This window comes from Triturus cristatus, chromosome 5_1, assembly GCF_964204655.1.
Source record: "Triturus cristatus chromosome 5_1, aTriCri1.1, whole genome shotgun sequence".
NCBI classification, from domain to species: Eukaryota; Metazoa; Chordata; class Amphibia; order Caudata; family Salamandridae; genus Triturus; species Triturus cristatus.
The window spans coordinates 1002222839-1002248692 of NC_140587.1; the positions used below are offsets into that span (position 1 = coordinate 1002222839).

General features: G+C 47.6%; 1 protein-coding gene across 1 annotated transcript in view; it reads left to right on the plus strand.

Moving 5' to 3' along the window:
* The window catches only part of TENT4A (terminal nucleotidyltransferase 4A), a 535327-nt gene that overhangs the window by 180996 nt on the left and 328477 nt on the right, over positions 1-25854 (plus strand). The window contains exon 5 of the mRNA XM_085606105.1: positions 24652-24759. Coding sequence (XP_085462231.1) covers positions 24652-24759 — 108 coding nt within the window. The remainder of the gene's footprint in view (positions 1-24651; positions 24760-25854) is intronic.

Genomic DNA, 25854 nt, shown 5'->3' on the forward strand with positions numbered 1-25854 from the left:
CCTGTACAGTCACTCATACTTACAGTCACTCCATACAAGACTATCGTATGCTTTTATACACCTATATAGACACACACACACCACCAATCATCCTTAGAGGTACTCTCACACCTAGTCAGTCATGCAAATAATTACACTCCCATTTACTCACCTATGCGGTTATACACACTAAAGTTCACTTACTCATAAAAATAGTACCACATTCTTACGCTCTTATAGAATCATTGATACAAGCACACACTCATCCATACAGTCACTCTCACAATCGCATCTACCCACTTATATACTCTTACACGCATATATACTGCCTTTCACATATGTAGTTAGTCACAAATGTACCCCTGAGATATACATTCAATCCCTATCATACCCATGCATACACTCACTCAACCATACAGTTCATCACAGATGCACTCTTAACCATGCACCCACTCACACATCTAGTCAGAGTAACACACACCCTACCCACACAAACACTCAGGAACCCATACAGATACTCAGACAAGCAATCAATAACTCATATAGACACTCATATAGCTACTCCCAAAACCATGCAGCCACTTATACACCAACATACAGACACTCACACAGTTTAGTCACTAGTCTGCAGTAAGATACATGTAATGACTCACTTATAGAGTCAGTTACGCACCACAGAAAATCATCCATTTACACACTTGTACTCCCACTTATTCTTCAACAGGCCTTTCCCTATATATATATATTAAACATATTAAAACTGTTCAGAAACACATACTCAATGGATGACGTCATCAGTGATGTCATTTGAGACGTCATCAGTGATGTCATGAGTGATGTCACGGACCATGTCATGAGTGATGTAATATGTGACGTCATCAGCAGTGGATTGCGGGCGCGCGAGTTATAGTTAGCTGAACTAACTAACGGGGGAATTTCAGTGGTTTTGTACGAGTGAAATGTCCAGCTAACTATAACATGTGAAACCTATGGTTTTTTCAGTGAATATATATATATATATATATATATATATATAATATATTTATCAATTTGCATTGAAGAATGAGTGGATATATGAATATAAATATCTGGATAGAGGATTTAGGAGCAGCGTAATTGACTGTTTACTTGACTAATTTAGTGTCTCACTAAATATGTTGGATAGTGCCTAAACTGTGTGAAGATCTGTATCACTTTGTCAGTTGTTGTGTAAACTGCTGCACCAGTTAGTTACTAGCTACGTGAAAGTCTATATTAGTTATTGATTAGTTAACTGAGTATTTGTATTGGAGTGTGTGTGTGGGGTTCGGTGGAGGGTGTGTGACAGCTCAAAGATGTGTGAATAGTCGATTCAGTAGGTATATGAAGTTAAAACTACATGTTATAACAGTTGTTTGTGTGAGTTAATATCTTTATGGGTGTGGTGATGAGCAAATATGTTTCAATGGTACATGTCCAACAAACTAGAAAAATAAAAGCCAGTGTATATATCAGTTGTATATAAATAAGTATACATAAGACTCCGTGATTGTATGAGTGACTGTATGGTTAACTGTATAGTTGTAATAGTGATTTTAAAACACACTAAGTATGAGCTATTATCTATATGAATAGAGGAAGTGGTGTTTTATAAGTGTATAGCTAAGTAAAAGTAAGTATGATCCATTGTTTGCATAAGTGAGTAGGATGTCTTCATAAGTGATTATGATGTGTGCTGGTGTGTAATGTAGATTCTGATGGATACATCTGCCAGTGGATTCCTCACCTTGTGAATATCCCCTGCGTCAGCATTCCACGGAACTTTTCTTTCGACGTGGGCGACGTCACAATGCATCGGCTCCGCTCGCGACTCCGTACGACGTCACCGGAGCCATAAGAAGCCCACGTCGGCGTGATGACGTCCGTTCCCTTTTTTCCGCGCCGTCGACGCGCAACGGTTTTTTTCCAGTGCTCTCCAGCTACTTTGTAGTTTAGCTGTGTTACTGTTTAAAATTCGGTATGTCTTCGACGAGGAAGTCTGGCTTTAAGCCCTGTAGGGAATGTGGAGGTCTGGTGTTCATGACTGATCCGCATCAAGACTGCTTGTGGTGCCTTTCTTCGGACCACGATGTGGAAGATTGTGCGTGCTGTAGGAGGATGAATCCTAAAGCGCTGAAGGAGAGGAAGACTAAACTCTTTATGAAGAAGATCGGTGAGGAGAAAAAAAGTCGAGGCGGGAGTAGTCGACTTCGAGGTAGTCGAAGAAGCATCACAAAAAGAGAAAGCATTCTTCTCGACGTCGGTCCTCGAAGACCAGGAAGTCGAGATCGACTTCGCCCCGTCGGCGTCGAAGCAAGGACTTGTCACCGTCTCCTTCGAAGTCTCAGAGGTTCTCCTTCGCCGAAGCGGGTTCCAGCTCAGTCCCCGGCGCAGTCACCGGCTCCGTCTAAGGCTTCGACTCCGGTTCGAGTGGAGTCGGAGGTCTCTATGGATGAACAGGAAGAGCCTACTCCGGTGCCTGATGAATCTGCGGCTCCGGTGGAAGACACTGCGGAGCCGATGCCGGAGACTCCACAAAGGGATACAGGGTCTGTTCCTTATCCACAATTCCCGGCTTCAGGTTCCGATTCAACACATTTTCTGAATGCCATGTATGGTATTTTCATTAGGGCAGCCTTCCCATCTGGAGCACCAACTGGTCCCGTGGGTCCGATGGCATATACGCTAGGGGTGCCGCAGCATTATGCTCAGGCCCCCTTTTTGCCCTTTATGCCGATGGTGCCTTCGTGGCAGTTTCCGGCGCCTTCTGGGGATCCGACACGACTTCGGATGGACCGTTAGACTTCAGAACCTTCCTCGACGCCGCAACCGACTCAATCGGCGCCGCGTCTGGCGCCGATGACTCCACCTATGGCGCCGCCGACTCCGGTACCTCTGGCTCCACCGACGCCGCGTACGACGACTACGCTGGCTCCCTGGATTCGATCGAGAAGGGTGGCCCAGAGGGTTTTGGAGGAAGGAAGATATAGAGCAGAGGTGGAAGAAGGTGAAGTCGACACTTCTTCGGATGAGTTTGAGGGTATAGAAGAAGCAAGTGGTTTGGATACAACCCCAGAGTGGGAACATACTTCTGCTAGATCTTCTCCACCTCAGGAATTGGCACCCTATCATGTGGTGATTAAGAAGGCCGCAGATCTTAGATTTGCAGCTGCCCTCTGTGGAGTACAAATCAAACTTGCTTACGGAGGTGTTGCATTCTCCGACATCAACTTCGGAGCCTTTGTTGCCCTTTAATGAGGCCATCTTGGAGCCGGTCTTGGAGGTGTGGAAGAAACCTCTTTCATCTCCGGCGGTTTCCAGACAGGTGGCAAGAAGGTACAGGGTTGCACCTGGGGATCCTGATTTTTTGTCTACACATCCCTCTCCGGAGAGTCTAGTTGTGCAGGCTTCTTGTTCAAAACATGCTTCGGGTGCTTTCCCTCAGTCTCCAGCAGATAGGGAGTCCAAGAAAATTGATCAAGCTGCTAAAAAGTACTTCTCTTCAGGAAGTATGGCGCTGAAATCATCTAATGCCACATGCCTGCTGGGGCGTTATGTTCATGCCTTGATGGACTCTATTAAATCTTTGGCCCCTAAATTGCCTGAGGGGGCTAAGTCGTCCTTCTTGGAGGTTGTTGCGGACACTCAGGCAGCTGCCAGACAGGTGATCCAGTCAGGGCTGGATACGGCGGACTCGGTGGCGAGAATTATGGGGTCATCTATAGCGGCAAGAAGGCAGGCTTGGCTCCGTTCCTCTAGATTCTCGGCGGATGTTCAGGCCACATTGGTTGATCTGCCATTCAACGGACAGACTGTTTGGGGAGAAAGCAGACTCTGCCCTTCAACGATTTAAGGACAGCAGATTGACGGCAAACTCCTTGGGTCTGCAGGCACCTGCTAGGGGTTCAGCTTTTCGGAAGTTTAGGGGTTTCAGAAGAACATCCTTTCGCTCCTTCCGACAGCCCCAACAGCAGCAGCAGCAACAGAATCCCCTCTATAGGTGCTATAGAGGGAAGCAAAGGGGTCGGAGAGGTTCTGGTCGTAACCCCTCGTCTTCCTCCTCCTCCTCTGCTCCCAATGAGGCTTCAGGGAAGCAGCCCTAGATCCCCCATCCCGGATCATGTAAGTGCTGTGGGGGGTCGGGTGTCCTATTTTCTACGGGGTTAGAAATCTATTACAACAGACCTTTGGGTTTTGAACCTCGTAGAGACTGGGTACGCCCTTCCATTTCGGGAGTTTCCTCCCCCTTACCCTCCTTGCCAAGGTTATTGCTCGGAAGACCATCTGCTTCTCCTACAAGAAGAGGTTCTAGCCTTGCTTCAGAAGGGTGCAATAGAGGTGGTTCCGGAGCAGGAAAGGGGTCAGGGATGCTACTCCCGGTATTTTCTGATTCCCAAAAAGGACGGCAGATTGTGTCCGATTCTGGACCTCAGAATCTTAAACTTTTACCTGAAACAGGAGAAATTCAAGATGCTGACCCTTGCACAGTTTCTTCAGGCGTTGCAGCAAGGAGACTGGATGGTGTCGCTCGACTTGCAGGACGCGTACTTCCATGCCCCAATCCTGAAGTCGCACAGGAAGTATCTCCGTTTTACGGTTGGGTCGCAACATTACCAGTTTGCGGTCCTCCCGTTTGTGTAAACTTGAGGTGCGGTAGTAAGACCAAAGGTGATGGCAGTGGTAGCTGCTCATCTCAGGAGGTCGGGGATTCTGGTTTTCCCCTACCTGGACGACTGGCTTCTGAAGGCAGTGTCCCCAGGGATGGTGCAGCGTCATCTGCAGGTAACATCTCAGCTGTTATTCGACTTGGGTTTCTCGATCAATGTGCCCAAATCTCACCTGGTGCCCTCTCAACGCAGCCTGTTCATAGGGGCGGTACTGGACACTACTGTGTGTCGGGCATTCCCTCCTCCTCAAAGGATTCTCGACATTCAGGAAATGGTCCCTTTATTCTACAATGGAGCGGTTGTTCCAGTTCTGAAGGTCCTTCGCCTGCTCGGTCTGTTCGCCTCCTGCATTCTGTTGGTCAACCATGCACGCTGGCACATGAGGGCGCTCCAGTGGTGCCTCCACAGGCAGTGGTATCAGCACAATGGAGATCTCAGGCAGTCGATCAGGATCTCCGGAGAAGCTGCAGCGGATCGATCTTGGTGGAGCGTGGAGGGCAATCTGTCCCAAGGAAAGCCCTTCCATCTTCCTCCATCGGTGGCCACAGTGATAACGGATGCATCCACCCTAGGGTGGGGTGCTCATCTGGGGGATCTGGAGATCAAGGGTCTTTGGTCTCCAGAGGAGAGGTTGCTTCACATCAACCTTCTGGAATTGCGGGCGATTCGTTTAGCTCTCAAGGCCTTCCTCCCTTCCCTTCGCGGTCAGTTTGTCGAAGTCCTGACGGACAACACTACCGCGATGTGGTATGTCAACAAGCAGGGAGGTGTGGGGGTCGCGTTGTCTCTGCAGAGAGGCTCTGCGTCTCTGGTCCTGGGCTCAGGACCATCAGATTTGTTTGGTGGCAAATCATCTGGCCGGGGTGTTGTGCGTGCGGACAGTCTCAGTCGGCAGTTCTCCGCCCACGAGTGGAGGCTCCATCCGGAGGTGGTTCGTCACGTCTCTCGGACGTGGGGGACACCTCGGGTGGATCTGTTCGCCACTTGCGAGAACGCGCACTGCCCGTCGATTTGCAGTCTCCAGTATCCGGTGCAGGGGGCGTTGGGAGATGCGTTTCAGTTGAGATGGGGCTCACAACTCCTTTACGCATTTCCTCCCATACCCCTGATTCCTCGGGTTCTGAGGAAGGTTCGCCAAGACAGGGCCCAAGTTATATTGGTCGCCCCGGATTGGCCAAGAAGGGTGTGGTATACAGATCTTCTCCACCTCTCCTCGTGCCCTCCGCTCCTTCTCCCTCTGAGGGTAGACCTCCTCTCGCAGTCGGAGGGGCAGGTTCTACACCCCCCACCTCCAGAGCTTACACCTTCATGCCTGGATATTGAACAGGGCAACCAGAGTTCCTTCTCTCTCCCGCCAGATGTGGTGGATGTTATTTTATCGGCCAGGCGACACTCCACCAAGTCCATTTACTCCTACCGCTGGTCCAAGTTTGTAAAATGGTGTGGAGAGAGTTCCATTGACCCTTTAAAAGCACGTCTTTCGGAGGTGCTCCAGTTTGCCCTTTCCTTGGTTCAGCAGGGCTGTGCTGTGGCCACGGTCAAGGGCTATCTTTCGGCCTTGTCGGCTTTTCTATGCCTTCCGGATCAACCGTCGCTATTTAAATCTCCGGTTTGTTCTGAGGTTCATCAAGGGCCTTACAAACATGTTTCCTCCCACTCCTTTTGTAATGCCTCAGTGGGACCTTAATCTTGTTTTAACCTTTCTGATGGGGTCCCCATTTGAGCCTCTACATAGCTGTCCGTTGAGGCTGTTGTCCTTTAAGGTGGTTTTTCTTGTAGCCATAACCTCGGCCAGGAGGGTGAGGGAGCTCCAAGCTCTTAGTTCAAAACCCCCTTCTCACATTACATGCTGAAAGGATGGTTCTTAGGACAAGGGCTGGTTTCCTGCCAAAAGTTGTTACTCCGTTCCATTTGGGGCAGTCTGTTACTCTCCCTGTTTTTTATCCTCCTCCACATCCTTCCAAAGAGGAGGAAAGACTCCATCGCCTGGACCCATAGAGGGCTGTGAGTATTTATCTGGACAGGACTAAGGACTTTCGTCTTGATGATCAACTCTTCATTGGCTACGTTGGTCATTCGAAGGGTAAAGCGGTGCACAAACGCACGCTATCGAGATGGATCATCCTTGCCATCAAGATCTGCTACGCCCTGGCTGGTAAGACCCCTCCTGAGGGCATTAGAGCTCATTCGACTAGAGCCAAGTCATCTACATCCGCTTTGGCCCGGGGTGTTCCTGTGGCAGATATTTGTAAGGCCGCGACTTGAGCCTCCCGCCATGCTTTCGCAAAGCATTATTGCTTGGACTCTGAGATGAGGAGGGAAGGCCACTTTGCGCGCTCTGTCTTGCAAGACTTTCTGGTATAGGAAGGTGGACACCCTCCTCCGGGAGTGGGGACTGCTGTGGGAATCTATTCACAAGGTGAGGAATCCACTGGCAAATGTATCCATCAGAAGAACAAGTTACTTACCTTCGGTAACGCTTTTTCTGGTGGATACAGTATCTGCCTGTGGATTCCTCACTGACCCACCCGCTTCCCCGTTGTCCACCTTTGTATACCATGAAATCGGTCTGGTTATGTTTTTTACACTTTCTTGTACATTTGTAGGAAATGCTTGTTTATTTAGCATTCCTTTCCTTTGTATACTATGCATATGTGTTGGTATATTGTATACTGTGTATACTTTGAGTCTGTTGTTGGTCCACCTGTTCGCCTCGAAGGCACGGAAAAAATGGGTGGAACTGACGTCATCACGCCGACGTGGGCTTCTTATGGCTCCGGTAACGTCGTACGGAGTCGCGAGCGGAGCCGATGCATTGTGACGTCGCCCATGTCGACGTGGAGTGCTGGGAAAGAAAAGTTCCGTGGAATGCTGGCGCAGGGGATATTCACAAGGTGAGGAATCCACAGGCAGATACTGTATCCACCAGAAAAAGCGTTACCGAAGGTAAGTAACTTGTTCTATAGGTGTATAAGTATATTTGATAGTGTTCTAGTGATGATTGACAGCATGTATGAGTGAATCTATAGGTAAGTGATTAGATGTGTGTATAGATCTAGGAATCACTGAGTGGGTGTTTAGAAACTAGTAATGGTGTGTCAATGGTTTTAAATCTGGTACTCTGTATTTTATAGTGAGTGATGAAAGGTTATAGTAGTGTATGATGAGGTGTATCTGATACATGGATGTCATCAGTGATGTCATCAGCAGTGGGTTGCGGGCGCGCGAGATGTTAGTACAACTAACTATATCGGAGGAATTTCAATGGTTTTGTTCGAGTGAAATGTCCAGCTAACTATAGCAACCCTAAAACCTATGGTTTTTTCTGTGAATTTCAAAGGTTTTGTAAATGACAATTTTTAATGTATTGTTATACTGATTTTTTTTCTATACTGATTTACTACATTTTTTAAACTATTTATTTTTAGATATTTTATTTTTTTAATTACATTATACATTACAATGCAAAATATACTTTCTCAGAATGAATTACTTTAGTTTAAATAATTTGCAAATAGGCAATAGACTTTTAAGTACAGTAGTTAGTTGTTGCAATGGGCAACACAATGCAACATTGAGCTCATTGTGAATTTCTAGTCAAATGCAATTAGTTACTTTATGGATTACTTTTCTACCACAGGACTGGATCCTAGATTCAGTCCTTGGACATCTCCTGTTAAGGAATTTTATTGTATTTTAAAAGTTGACACTTAAATGTTTTCACTTAGAATCACCAATGTTATCCTATGGCAGAAAATTCACTTAGCAGGTAAGTAGTGTTATTGTTACTTTTTCTTACTCAGTGGTGGATCCTGGATCCAGCACCGGTGCATCTCCTGTAAACAGTTGACAGAATGTGTTTAAGTCATACAGATGATTTTTTAGGAATATTTTTAGTTTGTGAAAATAGACGTTTAGAAACTTTTCTGCTGAAAACCACACAATGGATTCCTCTGGAAGGAAATACAAGTTACTGGTAAGTACGGTTACAATTACTTTTCAGGATCAGTATTGGACTCAAAGAAGCAGCACTGACGTCTCTCCTGATAACAGATGAGTAAATCGGAATTCGTAGTTCGGCTGATTTTAGAGGAATATTTGCACAATGGTGAAGGAAGGGGGCGGGGCCCGAGGTGACATGTGTGCAAACGCGCCCTGTTGTGTGTTTTAAGTAAGGGAATTCATCTTAAATCCTGAGGTCCCCTGGGGGCCAACTAGTCCACCAGGTACCTCCAGTGAGCTGCGTTGCAGAGGTGTTCAGAGGCCACGCCCCACTTTACAACACTCTGCAGCGCAGCTCCGTGGCGCTTACTGGAAGTACCTGGTGCGCTAGTTGGCCCTCAGGAGACCTCAGAATTGAAGAGGAATTAATTCCCCAACTTAAAACGCACCACAGGGCGTGTTTGCACACCTGTCACCTCAGGCCCCGCCACCTTCCTTTATCATTGTGCAAACGCGCCCGTGGCGCGTTTTTAAATTGGGGGATTAAGTCCCTTTGAATCCTGAGGGTCCCTGGGATCCAACTAGCCCACCAGGTACCTCCAGTAAGCGCCACAAGGCTGCGTTGCAGAGGTGTAAGGGGCGTGGCCTGGAGCACCTCTGCAACGCACCCCGGGTTGGCACCCCGGGACACTGCAGGAGCCGGCCCTGGGGGGTGGTGGTCCCCAGGGCCTGTACAAGACTCCAGGAGGGGGGCAGCGCGGCCCCCCTCCCACATCTGTAAGAAGCCCCGGGGGTGGCAGTCCCCGTGGCTGGGGGGCATCAGAGCCTTGGGTCTTTGTGAGACCCCCTGAGCAGGCTTAGGGGGTCAGGGTGTTTCTACTCTGCCCCCTTTTCGCGTTTTGCGACGTTTTGAGGGTTTCTTGTGCCTCGGTTCTACCGATGTAAAAACAACAATTGATGGACAGAATGCAGAACAATGTCATACATTCACCCCAGTACAGAGATCTGGGCCTAAATCCATCGTTTTTTTGCTCACCATGCAATTCCAGTTTGAACCCTGCCATATGCAAATCAGTCTTGACCCTGTGCCTCATGGGAACAGTCCAGCCCGAACTGCCAAGCCAGGTCCTCCCTGGACTGGAACCAAGCATCCTAGGACCGGTTTCGGGGTTTCACCCCTCTTCAGCCAGGATAGCTTGATTCCAGTGGCATGGAGAGCACGGGACTCACTTCTGAGCATACCCTTCCCAAGCAAGCCTGGCTGAAGACTGCTGAAATGCCAGAAACCGGTCCTAGGAAGCTTGTTTCCGGTCCAGGTATGACATGGCTTGGCAGTTCGGGCTGGACTGTTCCCATGAGGCACAGGGTCAGACTGATTTGCATATGGCCATGTCTGAACTGGGGTGGCAGAGTGGGCTAAAGAACGGTGATGGATTAAACCCAGATCAGTTGACTGGGGGTGAGTGCTTGCAATGTTCAACACTCCATCCATCATTTCCTTTGTTTTTTGCTAGGTTCTACCGAGGCACAAGATGGCTGCCAACACTTCCTGATTAGTGTTGACAGCCAATTAAAATACAGCTCGTGCACGGCAGGGTGCACTTAGGCTGCGCTTAGTGTACGCGGATTCTCCGAGGCCATAGATATATATGTACTTTTAAATGTAGTTTTCTCTGGAACTACAGAACGGATTTACACCATTTAAGCAAAAGGCACGAGTCTGAACTAAGGACTACCTCTTTGCCAAATTTGGTGTAATTCCGTTCAGCAGTTTGGGCTGTAGCTGTGGCTAAAGGACCTACGGCAAATTGCATGGGCAAAACTCGTTTTGGGACCCTCCTATTTTCTTGGCCCCCGCTTGACAAATCACCGTGAAACTTTCAGGATAGGAGCGGACGGGAGCTGGCCGAAAATTTAGCAAAGATTCGTCCATCTGCGCCAAAGTTATTCCAAATAGAATGTTGCGGATTTCCTATGGAAAATAGGTTCCCAACTAGATCTACCTACTGGTGACCGTCAGTAGGTAATATATATACATATATACATATACACATATATATATATATATACATATACATAGATATATATATATATATATATATCTATATCTATCTATCTCGCCTAGCAGCTCGCTTGCGCTGCTCTGAGACTTATTGCGAGGGTTCAAAAAGCTCACCCCACACGCCCTTGTGCGTGTGGCCTATTGCTTGCGGTTACCCGCACGGCGCCATATGTTTTGAGTTATCGTGCCCAGACACTGGCGCGATAATTTAAAACATATGGCCTGGTGCTCGCTCTCTCCACTCGTGGGACGTTGCATTCCGTGTTTCTGGTTACAAATCACCCATAGCTAGCCTTCTTGTTTTTTAGGTGTTGCCTGAGCCAGCGCATGCGCTGGTCTGGCGAGATGTTTAGTAAGTGGGCTTTAAAATTCCGACCACACGCTCTTGCTTGTGGTTTAACGCTTGGGGTTACGTGCACAGGCACCATCTGGCTTTACTCTGTCGTCATGGCTCATTAAGCCAGACGTGCCTCCTTGTTCCATGAAGCATCGGGCACTTTCTTTATTTTGCCTCTGGTAGCCGAGTTCTTTGGACAGCTTTTTTCACTTTCTGCTCCATTGAAGTGCACTAGTGACATAGAAACAAAAGTGGCTCCTTCAACGTTCCACAGGCTAAATACTACAGATTCGATTAAGATACAATTTTGCCATTATCCTGAAATAATTTTTTCTTGACAACTTCAAGCTCTGCTCAAATAAATACTTGCAACAACTCCTTTTATCCACTGGGTTTCGCTGCAACCTTAAGAATAATAGTGCTGCAGGAAACTTGTTTGATCGTGCACCTAAATATTTGAATACAACTGCAGTTTCAATAGTGGAAAATGCATTCTATATTTGTTTTGTCTGATGTACTAATGTTCGAGGCATGTGGGCTGCTGAATTCATATCTGTGCATAGATCGCCGCCTAGTGTTGGGTCCGGATGTTTGCACGTTGTTGTCCTGGAAGAGTCTTCGAAGTATCCTTGGATAGGTGACTCCTCCCCTGGACTACAGTGCGCATGGGCATCCTCTCCATCCTCAGATTGTTTTTTTCCGCCATTGGGTTCGGATGTGCTATCTTAGCTCAAGTTAGGAAAATATTTTTTCGAGGCCAAAAGGCCTTTAGTTCGCGTCGGTACTGTTTATCGATCGGGTTTCGATAGAATTTGTTAGTTTACTAACTTTCAGCACCGACTGCTTTCGCATTTACCTGTCCATCGACGATGGAATCCAGGACGCCGTTCAAAAGGTGTCCGGTATGCAATGCGAAGTACCCACACATCGACGTCCATCCGGTGTGCAACAAATGCCTTTCGCCGGACCACGACGAATCAACATGCATGGCCTGTGCCCGGTTCCGCTCGAAGAAGACTCTGCGGAATCGACGAGCGGCGAGACTCGAGGCGCAGCACGCGGCACCGGCCCCGACAGACATCTTCGGCGAGGCCGAGGACGTCGAGGAATTGGAAGTCTTGCCCTCCAGTCCCGTTTCCGAACACGAACCCGGATCGGACGAGGAAGACGAGTCACTCTTCCACAGAGGTGAAGACGACACCGAGGTAGGAGACGACGAGGAGGCCTTCGGGGCCGAAGAAAGTAGCTCCAATGATGAACAAGGCCTACCTGTTCAAACCGTTCAAACACCAGTGCCACAGCCTATGGCTCCGGTCGAGGGATCGCCTTCGGGCCTTACCCGAGACCCATCCCGCAGTTCTTAGGCCCCGCCCTCGGGCCCGGCCTCGGACGTTCAGCAGCAGCCATTACTACATAAACAGGCTGGTTTCCCTATCACAAAACCGAAACCGAAAGCTGCTCAGGTTCCACCGAAACCGAAACTGAAAGTAGCGCTGGTCGGATCGAGGCCTTCGACGCCAGCGCACCGCGTCGGCACCGACCGCACCAAGAGGGACTTCGGTGCCGAACTTGAGGCGGGCGACGTTGGAGTCGACAAACGGAAAAAAGCCATCGGCACCGACAAACCTGCTCGGCTACCGGCACCGACGACACCAAGGGCCGTACCGCCTGCTGTGTCTCACATCGCTCCCTCGACGACACCTAAGCCTCAGGTATCGAAGACTTCGACGGTGATCTCTTCACCCCGACTCGATGACCCTCCGGCACCGAAAAAATCTACGGCCGCCTCTACGAGCCTGGCCGGTGCCAAAGCCTCGAAGGCGCCCCAAGTACGACCTGGTGTGACGCAAGGCAGCAAAACCACACCTGTCCTCCAGGACACGTCGGGCTCCGGTTCGGTCGGAGCTCCCGCAGCCTCTTCGGTGCCGACCAACATTACCTTCGGCTTGCCTCCGTCAACAATCCCAAAAATGTTCCAACTCAGGACACGGGTCACCCAACCTACGGTCACACCTGCTGAGACGTCTCCAGCACGTATCGACGCCGGCACTGGCAGAATGATTCTCCAGGACCGAAGGATAACTTCGGAGCCGCCATTGGACCCTTTCAGGATCCCACTAAAAAGGAAGTTGCCTGCAGAATCGGAACCTCTCCTTTATGAACCCTTCCATTCATCCTACCAGGATCCACACCGGTTCTCCCCCACACGCTCCGATACAGACGCATTGGAGGACTACATGGCTGACCAAGTCCCCTACCATGTAGACACGGACCCTGATGACCAGCAGGACCCTGATCAAACTTGGGGCGACCCTGCAGACCCCAGTGCACCTCTCGATGCACAGGATCCACAACTCTATGGGGCAAAGACATCTCCTACGGAGGATACTGCAGCGTTCAATGCTCTTATCGAACGTGCTGCCAATAACCATGGGGTGCAGCTTCACTCTGATACCATCGAAGATGACTTTCTAATGGACACCTTTGCATCCTCAGAAAGACATGTAAAGACTCTGCCAATGTTGAAGGGGGTCCTCAAACCAGCCAAGGACATTTTCAAAGAACCCACCAGGGCACGAGTGATAAACCCCAGGATTGATAAAAAATACAGATCAGCACCTGGGGATCCTACTTACATCAGAGGACAATTACCACTCGACTCCATCGTCGTAGCGAATGCACGCAAGAGGGCACACTCGCAAACAACAGGTGACGCTCCTCCCCCGGACAAAGAGTCCAAGGTGTTAGAAACCTCTGGCAAGCGAGTTGCCGCCCAAGCTGCCAACATATGGCGCATAGCCAACACTCAGGCGCTCCTTGCTCGCTATGATAGAGCGCACTATGACACACTTGAGCAAATATTCCAACATCTCCCTGACCAGTTCAAGGAAGGCGCAGAAATGCTCATCAGAGAAGGACAGCTACTAACGAACGCTTCCATCAAATGCGCACTAGATGTTGCAGACACGGCTGCCAGAGCCATAAACACAAGCGTCATGTTGCGACGACATGCCTGGCTACGGATCTCAGGATTCAAGCCTGAGGTACAAAACAATATACTGAACCAGCCCGTCAACCCCGACTATTTATTCGGGCCAGAGGTTGACACCACCCTCGAAAAGATAAAAAAGGATACGGACACTGCAAAGTCCATGGGCGCACTACAAACTCAGTCCTTTCGGAGCGGCTCCTTTCGTCGCCCCGGAAACAAGGGAGCAGGTAGAGGACAGGGGTCACAACAAACATATAACAAAGGCAATACACAGACCACCTATGATAAAAACACCCGAGGTGGATATCGTGGCTCCAGCACAAAGGGCAGAGGACGCGGCTACGGCAACACCAGGTCCTCCCCCAAGAACAAGCAGTGACGCCCTCTCCCTTCCTCCCGACCACATAACACCTGTCGGGGGAAGGCTACAAAGGTTCCTGTCCACGTGGAATTCCATCACCACGGACAGGTGGGTCAAAGATATTATAAAATACGGTTACTGTCTGGAGTTAACCTCCACTCCACCCACAATACCACCAAGAAGCCGTCCTATGTCCTCAGAGCACTTAACGCTCTTACAGCAAGAAGTGCAAAGTATGCTTCTAAAAGGCGCTATAGAGGTCGTACCCATCCACGAGCAGGGTGCGGGAGTGTACTCCCTCTACTTCTTAATTCCAAAAAAGGACGGGTCGCTCAGACCTATATTGGACCTGAGACCCCTGAACCAGTACATTCTTTCAGAGCACTTTCATATGCTCACTCTACAGCAAGTCCTTCCGCTTCTCAAGCAGGGAGACTTCCTAGCCACACTGGACCTCAAGGATGCGTACTTTCACATACCCATCCACCCCTCACACAAAAAATACCTCAGGTTCACTGTTCAGGGGCAGCACTATCAGTTCAAAGTCCTTCCCTTCGGCGTGACAACAGCGCCCAGGGTTTTCACGAAGTGCCTCGCTACGGTGGCAGCACATCTACGGAGGCAGCATATACACGTCTACCCCTACCTAGACGACTGGCTCGTTCAAGCGAAGTCAGCCCAGCAATGTGCAAGCCACATGTCCCGCACCATTCACCTTCTTCACAGTCTGGGATTCTCACTGAATTATCCAAAGTCCCATCTCCAGCCCGCACACGTACAACAGTACCTAGGTGCGACTATAGACACTCTGGCGGCCACAGCTCAGCCAAATTTAGTGAGGATCGACAGCATACAACTGCTGATCTCCAAATTCAAACCCAATCACTCACTTCCAGCGCGAGTGTTCATGCAGTTGATAGGCATGATGGCCTCCTGCATCTTCATAGTCCCGCACGCGAGATTACATATGCGCCCACTTCAGGAGTGCCTAGCACGTCAGTGGAATCAGGCTCAAGGACAGTTAAAGGACCTAGTGTTGGTGAGCGGTCGGGCATACAACTCTCTGCATTGGTGGAATCCACAAAACCTTTGCAAGGGCCGACCGTTCCAAGAGCCTGTCCCACAAATAGTACTGACAGCGGACGCGTCTCTCCAGGGATGGGGAGCTCATGTACTCCACTACACAGTGCAAGGACTATGGACAACACAACAAAAGAAGTTGCACATCAACCTTCTGGAATTGATGGCAATCTTCCTAGCCATGAAGGCGTTCAAAGTACATCTATGCAACAAGGTCGTGTTGATCCGGACGGACAACATGACCGCAATGTACTACATACAGAAACAGGGAGGCACACACTCTCCACAGTTGTCTCATCTGGCTCAGAGCATGTGGAAGTGGGCCATTCAAAGGAACATGTTCCTCATGGCGGAACACCTCCCTGGCAAGGACAACCAGATGGCGGATCTGCTCAGCAGACACAGCCACCAAATGCACGAGTGGGAGTTACACCCATCAGTACTCCAACCGTACTTTCAGCAGTGGGGTCATCCGGAGATAGACCTATTCGCGACAAGCGAAAACGCAAAATGCCCAAGCTTCGCCGCCAGATTCCCACATCCGCAGTCGCAGGGCAATGCGATATGGATGAACTGGTCCGGCAGATTTGCGTACGCTTTTCCCCCAGCGCCATTGATACCGCTAGTGGCCCGCAAACTCCGACAACACTCCCTGACACTCGTCCTAGTTGCTCCCACGTGGGCACGCCAGCCGTGGTACACCACCTTCCTCGAACTTTCCGTGGTGCCGCATCAAAGGCTGCGGATCAAACCCGCGCATTTGACGCAGAACCATGGAGAGGTTCAGCACCCAGATCCGCAACAGCTGAATCTGGCGATCTGGCTCCTGAAGTCCTAGAGTTTGGCTATCTCAACCTGCCACCTGACTGTATGGACATCATCAAGGAGGCCAGGAGACCCACTACCAGAGCTTGCTATGCAGCCAAATGGAAAAGGTTCGTCATTTATTGCGGAAATAATGACATCAACCCGCTGGACGCATCCATCCAAAACATCATCTGTTATCTCTTACACCTATATCGATGCAATCTGGCGTACACCTCTATACGTGTCCATTTGACCGCAATATCAGCCTATCTGCAAACCAGGCAGCACCTCTCTCTATTCAGAGTGCCTGCCATCAAAGCATTCTTGGAAGGGCTCAAACGAGTCATTCCACCTAGTCACCCACCGGCTCCAATGTGGAACCTCAACTTGGTCCTCACACGCCTGATGGGTCCACCCTTTGAACCTCTACACTCATGCGAGATTCAATTCCTTACCTGGAAAGTGGCCTTCCTAGTAGCGATCACTTCCCTCAGAAGAGTTAGTGAACTCCAGGCACTAACCGTTCAAGAGCCATTTATTCAGGTTCACGCTAACAGGGTCGTACTACGTACCAACCCCAAGTTCATGCCCAAGGTAATATCACAGTTCCACATGAACCAGACTATTGAACTGCCCGTTTTCTTCCAAAACCCACAAACTGTTGCAGAAAGGGCACTACATACACTAGATGTACGGAGGGCCCTCATGTACTACATCGACAGGACTAAACCATTCAGGAAGACAAAACAACTGTTCGTTGCCTTTGCCCCACACCACAAAGGTAACGCCATCTCCAAAGCAGGGATAGCCAGATGGATAGTTAAGTGTATTCAAATCTGTTATCAAAAGGCAAAACGCACATTAACTATTCCACCACGAGCCCACTCAACACGTAAGTTGGGGGCTTCCATGGCCTTCCTAGGAAATATTCCCCTGCATGATATATGCAGAGCAGCCACATGGTCCACTACACACACATTTACAAAACACTATTGCGTAGATGTGCAGTCAAAACAGCAGGCAGCTGTAGGACAGGCTGTTCTCAAAACACTTTTTCAGACCGCTGCAGCTGGCACGGGTAGCCGCCGCTAATAGAGGGCACTGCTATGTATTCTATGCACAGATATGAATTCAGCAGCCCACATGCCTCGAACTGAATATGCTACTTACCAGTATGCATCTGTTCTTGGCATGTAGGGCTGCTGACATTCATATCGCCCTCCCTCCTCCCCGGCGCCTGTCGCAGCTGCAGCTCTCAGAATTACTGCAAGCATGGTCATCACTTTCTGTATCTACTCCATCACTGCCACAATGGCGAAAAACAATCTGAGGATGGAGAGGATGCCCATGCGCACTGTAGTCCAGGGGAGGAGTCACCTATCCAAGGATACTTCGAAGACTCTTCCAGGACAACAACGTGCAAACATCCGGACCCAACACTAGGCGGCGATCTATGCACAGATATGAATGTCAGCAGCCCTACATGCCAAGAACAGATGCATACTGGTAAGTAGCATATTCATTATTAGTTATGCAAATCGAATAACTAGGTTTATGCCCAAGTTAGTTTTTGCTTAACCTGAATGTGAGTAACATACTTGGTGTCTGCTAATCACACATACTTTAGAAGAGACCCGAACAATGCTAATCGCCATCAATCAATACTGAATCGAGGCAGCGGCGGCTTTCAAATATATATTTGTTTCCACCCTTTACAGGTTCACAAACAAAAGTAATTACCTTGAGGTGGGTTGTGAAGTTTGGTGTAAGGCAACTAAACTGACCTGGGAACCCGAAACCCCCTATATCAACATATTTTTATTTAGGTTTGTAAAGTGCTGTCTTGACGTTTTGCCGCTTCGTAGGCTAACTGTAGGGAACGGGGCAATTTTCGGTTAATGTACAGTTACTATTTTTGGATGAGGTCGGAGTGTATCTGACAGGATGATCCTCCTTGGGGAGAGGGGGGGAATGAGGGTGCAGAGGGGGCTGGAAGGCTCCATTAAATAGACTTCTTTTTAGGTTTGTGTGCAATGTAAAGGTGTAAATATGTGAAAACGAGCGGTTTAGTGCCAACTAAATTTTCCTACTTCCAGGCCCACATGGCACCACCTTAGGTATCTGAATCCTCTTTCAGAAGGACCCTAAGCATGATATTGTACAGAACCTTGTATTCGAGGAGTACTTGCTACAATAACCAGCATTGGCATAGCCAATAGGTCTCGCCTTTGGGACCTTATAAGTGTTTAGCCATGCAACACTTGATGTTGTTGTACCAAGGATATTGTGCTGGATAATTTAACACTTATAAGGTCCCAAAGGCGAGACCTATTGGATATGCCAATGCTTGTTAAAGCAGCCTTCCAGACCCAACAGGCTAAGCAATGCTGTAAACGCTTTCTTTGCACCTATCCAAATGAAGCAGGAAAACCAAAAGACATTTGAGATGCTTTTAATGAACAGAAGAATTGATATCCCTGAAAACGGACAAAGCGGGCATTGCTAGCCCTTAGGCTGCATAATAACTTAAATAGCATAGAATGGTGAAAACCAGTAAAGTGAAAAAAAACTGGCACCAAGCCTTTAAGGCAGCCATTGCCCCTAGCTTCCCATCATGCCTCAGGGGTGACAGGTTAGTTCTTTCTGGCTCCTGCAGTCAGGACTCTGGTTCATCAGCTCCACAGATTTTTTTTTTTGTCTTTTTCCATCAGAAATGTGATTCTTTTTCACTTAAAACTAATTACTTTGACATATTTTGCTTGTTGGAGTAGCGCTTCACTATTTTCAGGCGGTTTGGGCATTTTTCTTTCCATCTCAAAAATGCCTTCTTTATTCGATCCTTGACTCTCTTGTGGCAAAAAAAAGGCCAAAACGGACTCTCATCCAGTTTGTATCCTTTGCCTACGGGATTCTCATGTTCCTGTGAATTGCCTCCACTGCCAGCCTTTGTCAAGGAGTGCTCTCAAGGTTGGAGAGAGGCTTCGCCTTTATGGACTTTGAGACAGGTAAGGCTTCAACCTCTAGAGGCAGGTCTCCTGAGTGACATAAGAGACCCAGATCATCTTCCAGGAGCAAGATTACGGTCTGTTCTTCATCGGTGTCAGGCTCTGTGTCGAATGCCTCAATCAGCTAACGAAGCTAGAACAATCCCATCGACAGCGAGCTTGTCATCGAGAGAACCTCTGTAGTCTAAGACTTCCAAATACAGAGGTACGTCGTCTGCATCGAATCCGCCACCACAGTCAACCCGACGATTGTCGGCGTTGAGGAGTCTTTTTCCGTTTGTGCGGGATTGCCAACGTCTAGGCATCGCTTTGTCACTGTTGATATGGTGTTCGATGTTGAGGTGCAGTCCCAGTTGCTATCAAGCAGGCGGCGGTTAACGCCGAGGCCTAGGTCATCTTTGGCAAGAAAAGGTTCGACGTCGAAGCAGACTCACTTGGGACGTCGTTCAATGCCGAGGTGCAGGTCTCCTGGGATGTCTAGGCAGACTCCTCTGCGCTCAACGGTGAGGCTGGGGACGAGAATCTCGAAAGGTTTGACATCAAAGGAATTCTCAGTCACCCTCTCCTTGGGCTACGTCAAGACTTGGTACCCCATTAGGTACTCTTCTTCCAATGTCAATTCATAAGCCTCTGTCGGTGGGACACAGGTCGACATCGAGGAAGATCTATACACCCGACGTAGAGGCCAAAGTCTCCTTCAAAGGACTCCAGTCTTAGTGACGCATAGTCGCTCGACGTCGACACTACTGTTGACGTAGTCACATCATTCAAACACAGGCAGACGCTATTCCACGTCTAAAGACCGTTCTGAGCAGTCCGTATCTGCTGCAGGATCTCTGCTTCTGTCTCCAGAGAGGCGGGGGCAGAAAACCACCACCCAGATCGCGACTCCTCCGACACAAGAAGCACACAGGTCTCCGTCTATCCATCTTTCTCCAAGGTTGCTTAAAGGACTCCATCACTGGCAGAAAGAACAAGGTGCAGCAGCCTTTGGAGTATTGTAGTCCACTGCATAGATATCCACTGGCTCTGCTAGGCATGCAGTTGACCGACCACCCACCACACTACCCAGACAGCGCCACAGGGACAAGTTTCCACGTAGATCTGTTTCTCATGGATGTCATAGGAGACTAGGATATCCTTCTTGGACTTAGTCTTCGACCCACTCCTCCAAGAGATTATTCTCCCACTCTTGTGGACAGTCCACCCTCAAGAGTGTCACTGGTTGACAATGACGCATTCCATGATGTCCTGTCAAGAGGAGCACACAAGTTAAACATAGAAATGTCTACACCTAAAACTTCTACATCCGTTATATTCAAGACCGCATCAAAGGTGAGACCTTTGCCATTAATTCCTGGTTTGCTGCAGCCAGTCATGGATATTTTCCTTACCCCAGAAACCATAAAAACGTCTCTGGCAAGGGTTTTAAAGAAATACAGACCAGCAGAACAAGACCCTCTTTTTCTCAGGTCAGATCCTCAGTCGTATTCAGTGATCATCGCAGCTGCGACGTCTCATGCAGTGGCTTTGTCGGTCCCCTTAGACAAGGAGAGCAAAGCCCAAGATTCTTGTGTGAGAAAAGCTTGTGGTTCTGCAGTGGCCTCCTTGAAAATATCCAAGCGCTGCTGCCCTGCTGGGTTGTTAAGATAGAGCGCTGTGGGATTCCCTAGAACGTTTCAAGGAGAAATTGCCTAAAGGACGGCCAAGATTTTGGAGAAAATCTCCAGGAGGGGGCACTGGTGGCTAACCAGATTATCAGTGCGACAGCTGATGGGGCCTCTCTAGCTGCTCACTCATTTACGCATGGCATATGCACAAGAACGTCCTCCTGGTTGCGTCTTAAATGTATAAAACCTGAAGCCCAACAACGCATTCTGAATCTTCCATTCTTGGGAACTTCCCTTTTCGGTTCTCACACCGTTAAGGAGATGACCAGTATGAAGTCTGAACTGGACACAAAGCGGTGGTGCTAGAGAAAAAGGAGTACAAACGTCTGCACAGGCTCTATGATCAGAGAGGCTTCCATCAGAGGGTTCAAACTCCTCAATGGTCCCAAAGGCAGTACCATCAATACAAGCCCAGTTATCAGGGACATTGCCCTTCCAGAGGCAGAGGTGCGCCACAACAGTCCACTGCAACAACCAAGAAAACCGGCAAACCAGAAGTATTTATTTCTTCGGACGACGTTGCCCACTTCAGTGGGAGGAAGTATCGCCGGACATGTAAGGGTGGAGCAACCTAAACGATCGGTGGGTGCTGAATATATTTCAGAATAAGTGTGCACTACGTTTTCGGGCTCCTCCAAAGTGCATTCCTCTAGCAAAGTCAACCCACCAGCTGCTGTTGTGTCAAGGTATCCATTCTTCAGAAATCGGCCATTGGGGAGGTTCCTCCATCTCAACGAGGAAAAGGGGTGTACTCCAGATATTTCCTCTTTCTGAAGGAAGATCAAAAACAGTTTCAGACCAATTCTGGATCTCTGTTACCTCAACAAAGTAATCCTAAAATAAGTTTCATATGTTGGCGCTCCATCAAATCTATCCACGTCTTCAGAAAGGGGATTGTATGTGCTCTGTAGATCTCCAGGAAGCTTACTTCTATGTTCCGATGTTGTGGTGCAAAAGGAAGTTCCTGCGCTTATTGGTAGGCTCCAAGCACTAGCAGTACAGAGTCTTACCGTTTGGCCTGAAATCTGCACCTCTAGTATTCACGAAATGCATGGCTGTGGTAGCCGCTGCTTTGTGTCGCCAAGGCTTGTTCGTCCATCCATATCTCGATGACTGGCTTCTAAAGGGCACATCTCCTCAGACGGTAAAAAAACCACTATCAGATCTGCCTGAGCTTACATCGCTTGGGCTTGCATGTAAACATGGAGAATTCGAACTATCAGCCCACGCAAAGAATTCACTACCTTGGGTCCACTCTGGATTTATTTAGGTAAAACCAAGACAATTATAAAGTCTGATCGACTTTTTCTAAACTATGGTGCCATCAGGACAGGTTTCCCAGCCTCCAAGCGTTCCATCTCCAGATGGATAGTGTCATGCATCAAGCTGCCTCATCAATTGGCAAATAAACCCTTTGTTTTCTCCCAAAGCACACTCCACTGGGGAAAAGCAGCTACAGTAGCTTTTTTTACACAATGTACAGATGGCCGAGCTCTGCAAGGCAGCGACTTGGAAATCAGTGCATACTTTTCCGAGACCCTATTGTCTTGACTGATTCCAGAGCAGATACTCAAGTAGGGCAAGCCTCCTTGAGGAATTTGTTTCAATGCTAGTCTTTTGAATGCTATTCTTTGTTACGGTCATTTATGGTTCTCATTTGCCTGCACGAAGAGGGGATGGGCTTGTTACTCAAGTGCTTATGACTATTGATGTGGATCCCCTGGAAGAGTAGGATAAGTTACTTACCTGTAATCCTAGTTCTCTTCCAGGGGTATCCTCCTCAAAGTCATAAGCAACCCACCCACCTCCCCGGGCAAATGAACCATAATTGTTGATCTTTGAGTCTCGACCCCTGGGTCTCCGCAAATAACTGACCTAACTGTCACCCCTGAGACATGATGGGAATTTAGGGGTCATGGCTGCCTTAAAGGCATAGTGCCAGTTTTTGTTTTCACTGTATTAGCTTTTAGCTTTCTATGCTAATGAACTTAGAGTGCAGCCTAAGGGCTAGCAATGCCTGCTTATTTGCTTTTTGCAGAGATGTTTCCTGCTGTTCATTAAAAGCAGTTCAAGTGTCCTCTGGTTTCCCGGCTTTATTTGCATATATGCAAAGATAATGTTTACAGCATTGCTTAGCCAGTTATGTTTGGAAGGCTGCAATGGTTGTTTAAAAAAGGGTGTGTGTCTATATATGTGTGTGTGTGTGTGTGTGTGTATATATATAATTATATATATATAATTATATATATATATATTTATAATGTTTTCCGGGTTCCCCGCGCATGGGCGGGAATATTCAAGTGCTTATGACTTTGCTGAGGATACCCCTGGAAGAGAACTAGGATTACAGGTAAGTAACTTATCCTTAAGGACAAATCCTCAATTCCTACCTAAGGTAGTCAACAGATTCCATCTAACCAAAGCAAACAGCTAGCAGTCTTCTTCAAAGATCCACAGACACGACTAGAAAGGAGCATCCACACCTTAAACATAAGGAGGGCTTTATTGTACTATCTACAACAGACCAGACAAATTCGTCAAAAGAATCAAATGTTTGTCTCTTACTCAAACTCCAAAAAAGGAGCACCCATGACAAAGGGGACAATTGCTAATTTGCTTGCAGAAACACTCCAGATAATGCTATGCCTCAGCAGGCAAAAACCTGAACACACGGCCAAAGGCACATTCAGGGCACATTTAACAAGGGAAAAAAAACCCTAGTGTTCATGGCCAACATGCCAATAGACTCCATATGTGGTGCTGCAACATGTGCACGTCCACATACATTCATGAAACATTACTGTGTGGATATACAGATGCCTAAGGAAGCTCAAGTAGGACAAAAGGTACTTCAGCCCCTGTTCACAAAGTCTTTCTCATCTTACCGCAGCCACCCCCAGGAGGGAGACACCACTATATAATCTTATATCCGGCAGGTGAATCCAGAAAAGGATTCATGCTGCAAAATGAAAGTTACTTGCCTGTAGGATTAGTTTTACAGCTTGAAGAGTTTTCTGTATTTACATGCGAAAAAGACTATTCCGGACCCAACCACTAGATGGCGGAATAATGCACAGCATGTGAATCCAGATATCTTTTCAAGGTGATGAACTACTCCAGATAAGTAACCATTTAGTTTTATACTGCAGTCCCATAAGCAATATGCTTTCAGACCACTCATTTTTGTTCATGTATGGGCTTTGTTTACAAGGTAACTGGAATGTGTGCAAAGATACTTGGTGTGGTGGCCTCTGCATAGGCAGTAAGGTGTACCAAAGCAAGTTCAAATGTGCATTTATTTAATCTTTTGAAAGCAGCGTTCTTTCTTATTATAGTACAGGCAATAATGGTAAGGCTTGATTTCATTTTTCATTACCATAGTAGTTTTGGTGCAAATTCTATATGGAAATTCTTTCTAGACAACATTGTTTTTACCTCCTTTTTAAAAGTTGCCCACCACCCAAATACCTCTCCTACTTGGGCCTTCACAAGTTTAAGTGAAATGTTTTCTATTATCCTCCTGGAAGTTTGCGTTGTAAGCAAACAGCTGTTTAACATTCCATTCTAGGTAGCTTTCCATTTAAAACAAAAAATTGAAGCTTTTGTCAAACAGTGTTCGGTGTCAAATAATTGCATTTATTTTAAATTATCTGATCTGTTAAATAGTTCCTTTAGTAATATAGTATTTCAGAAACTTAATGCAGTACCTTACATTATATTTTTGTTTATAGGTACCAATCATAAAGCTTACAGATCAGGAAACTGATGTGAAAGTTGACATCAGTTTCAATGTAGAAACTGGTGTAAAGGCAGCTCGGCTTATCAAGGATTACATGAAGGTAAGAATGTTGAACTGTTCAAAACACTATTATTTCAGAATGTGTACGGCACAACAAATGATTCTTCTTAATAGTTCTTACTGTAGATTCCTCACCTCATGTATATGCCCCCGGTTCACATTGAATCCAGAAAACGTTTTCCTCCAATAACTCCCCAAGTTGGAGCCTCAACTCCAGTTGTAATTCCTTTCTGTGAGGATGTGAAGTTTTTCCATTTATTTTGTCTCTTGGTCCCTTTTTACCATGTCTTACTGATGCGGGGTTAGAGCAATTTATGGTAGTAGGTGAAACTACTTGTAAAATAAAAAGCAAAGTCAATTGTCAACCCCCTATAGTTTTGAGTTTGAACCTTCTCTATTGGCAGATGACTTTTTCTGTCCCAGCAAAAGACAATCTGCCTTGACTATAATTCTTTAGCGTGCGGCTCCTGCACCTCTGTGAACCGGAACTGTCTGAGCTGCTAACAAATTTCTTTTCCAACTCCAGCAGTAGTGCCTGCTCTAGTGCCCACCTTTCCTCCAGTATACCCTGAATTTCTGGTGCCCAGCATCAACTTGGCACAATAAATCATTTTTACGAAAGATGAAATTGTATGAAGGGGAAAAAACTGCAGCCTTTGAGGCTTTTGTTATAGAGAGAAAGGGTGTTGTCCTCTTAAGAATCCTTGAAGGTTCTTAACCCACAGTGCACCCTACTGGCAGTTTGTTTCAGACAACCTGTTATTTTTTTCTGCTCATGTGAGCAGGATCTTGAGCAATTGTGAGGGTTTTGAACCTCCATTCTTTTCCAATTTATATCTAAATATCCGCTTTAACAGCTTCAATCAACACTTTCAACCTTTTCTGTCGAATTCTGCCAAACAATCTGGATTCCTGCGAGGTTTTTTCCCTCAAAATGCCTTCTCTTTTCCTGAAGTACACCCAAGCCCCCCTCAAAAAAAAAAAAAGCCTACAAGGCTTGTGTGGTGTTTGGCAAAGCTTTGATAGATGCTGTGATAAAAAAGGCAGTGGATGCGTTAGTACTGTGCTAGGTGATGCTGCTGCTAAGTCTTCCAGACTATTTCAAATGCATCTTGTAGAAGTGGTCCTTGATGGA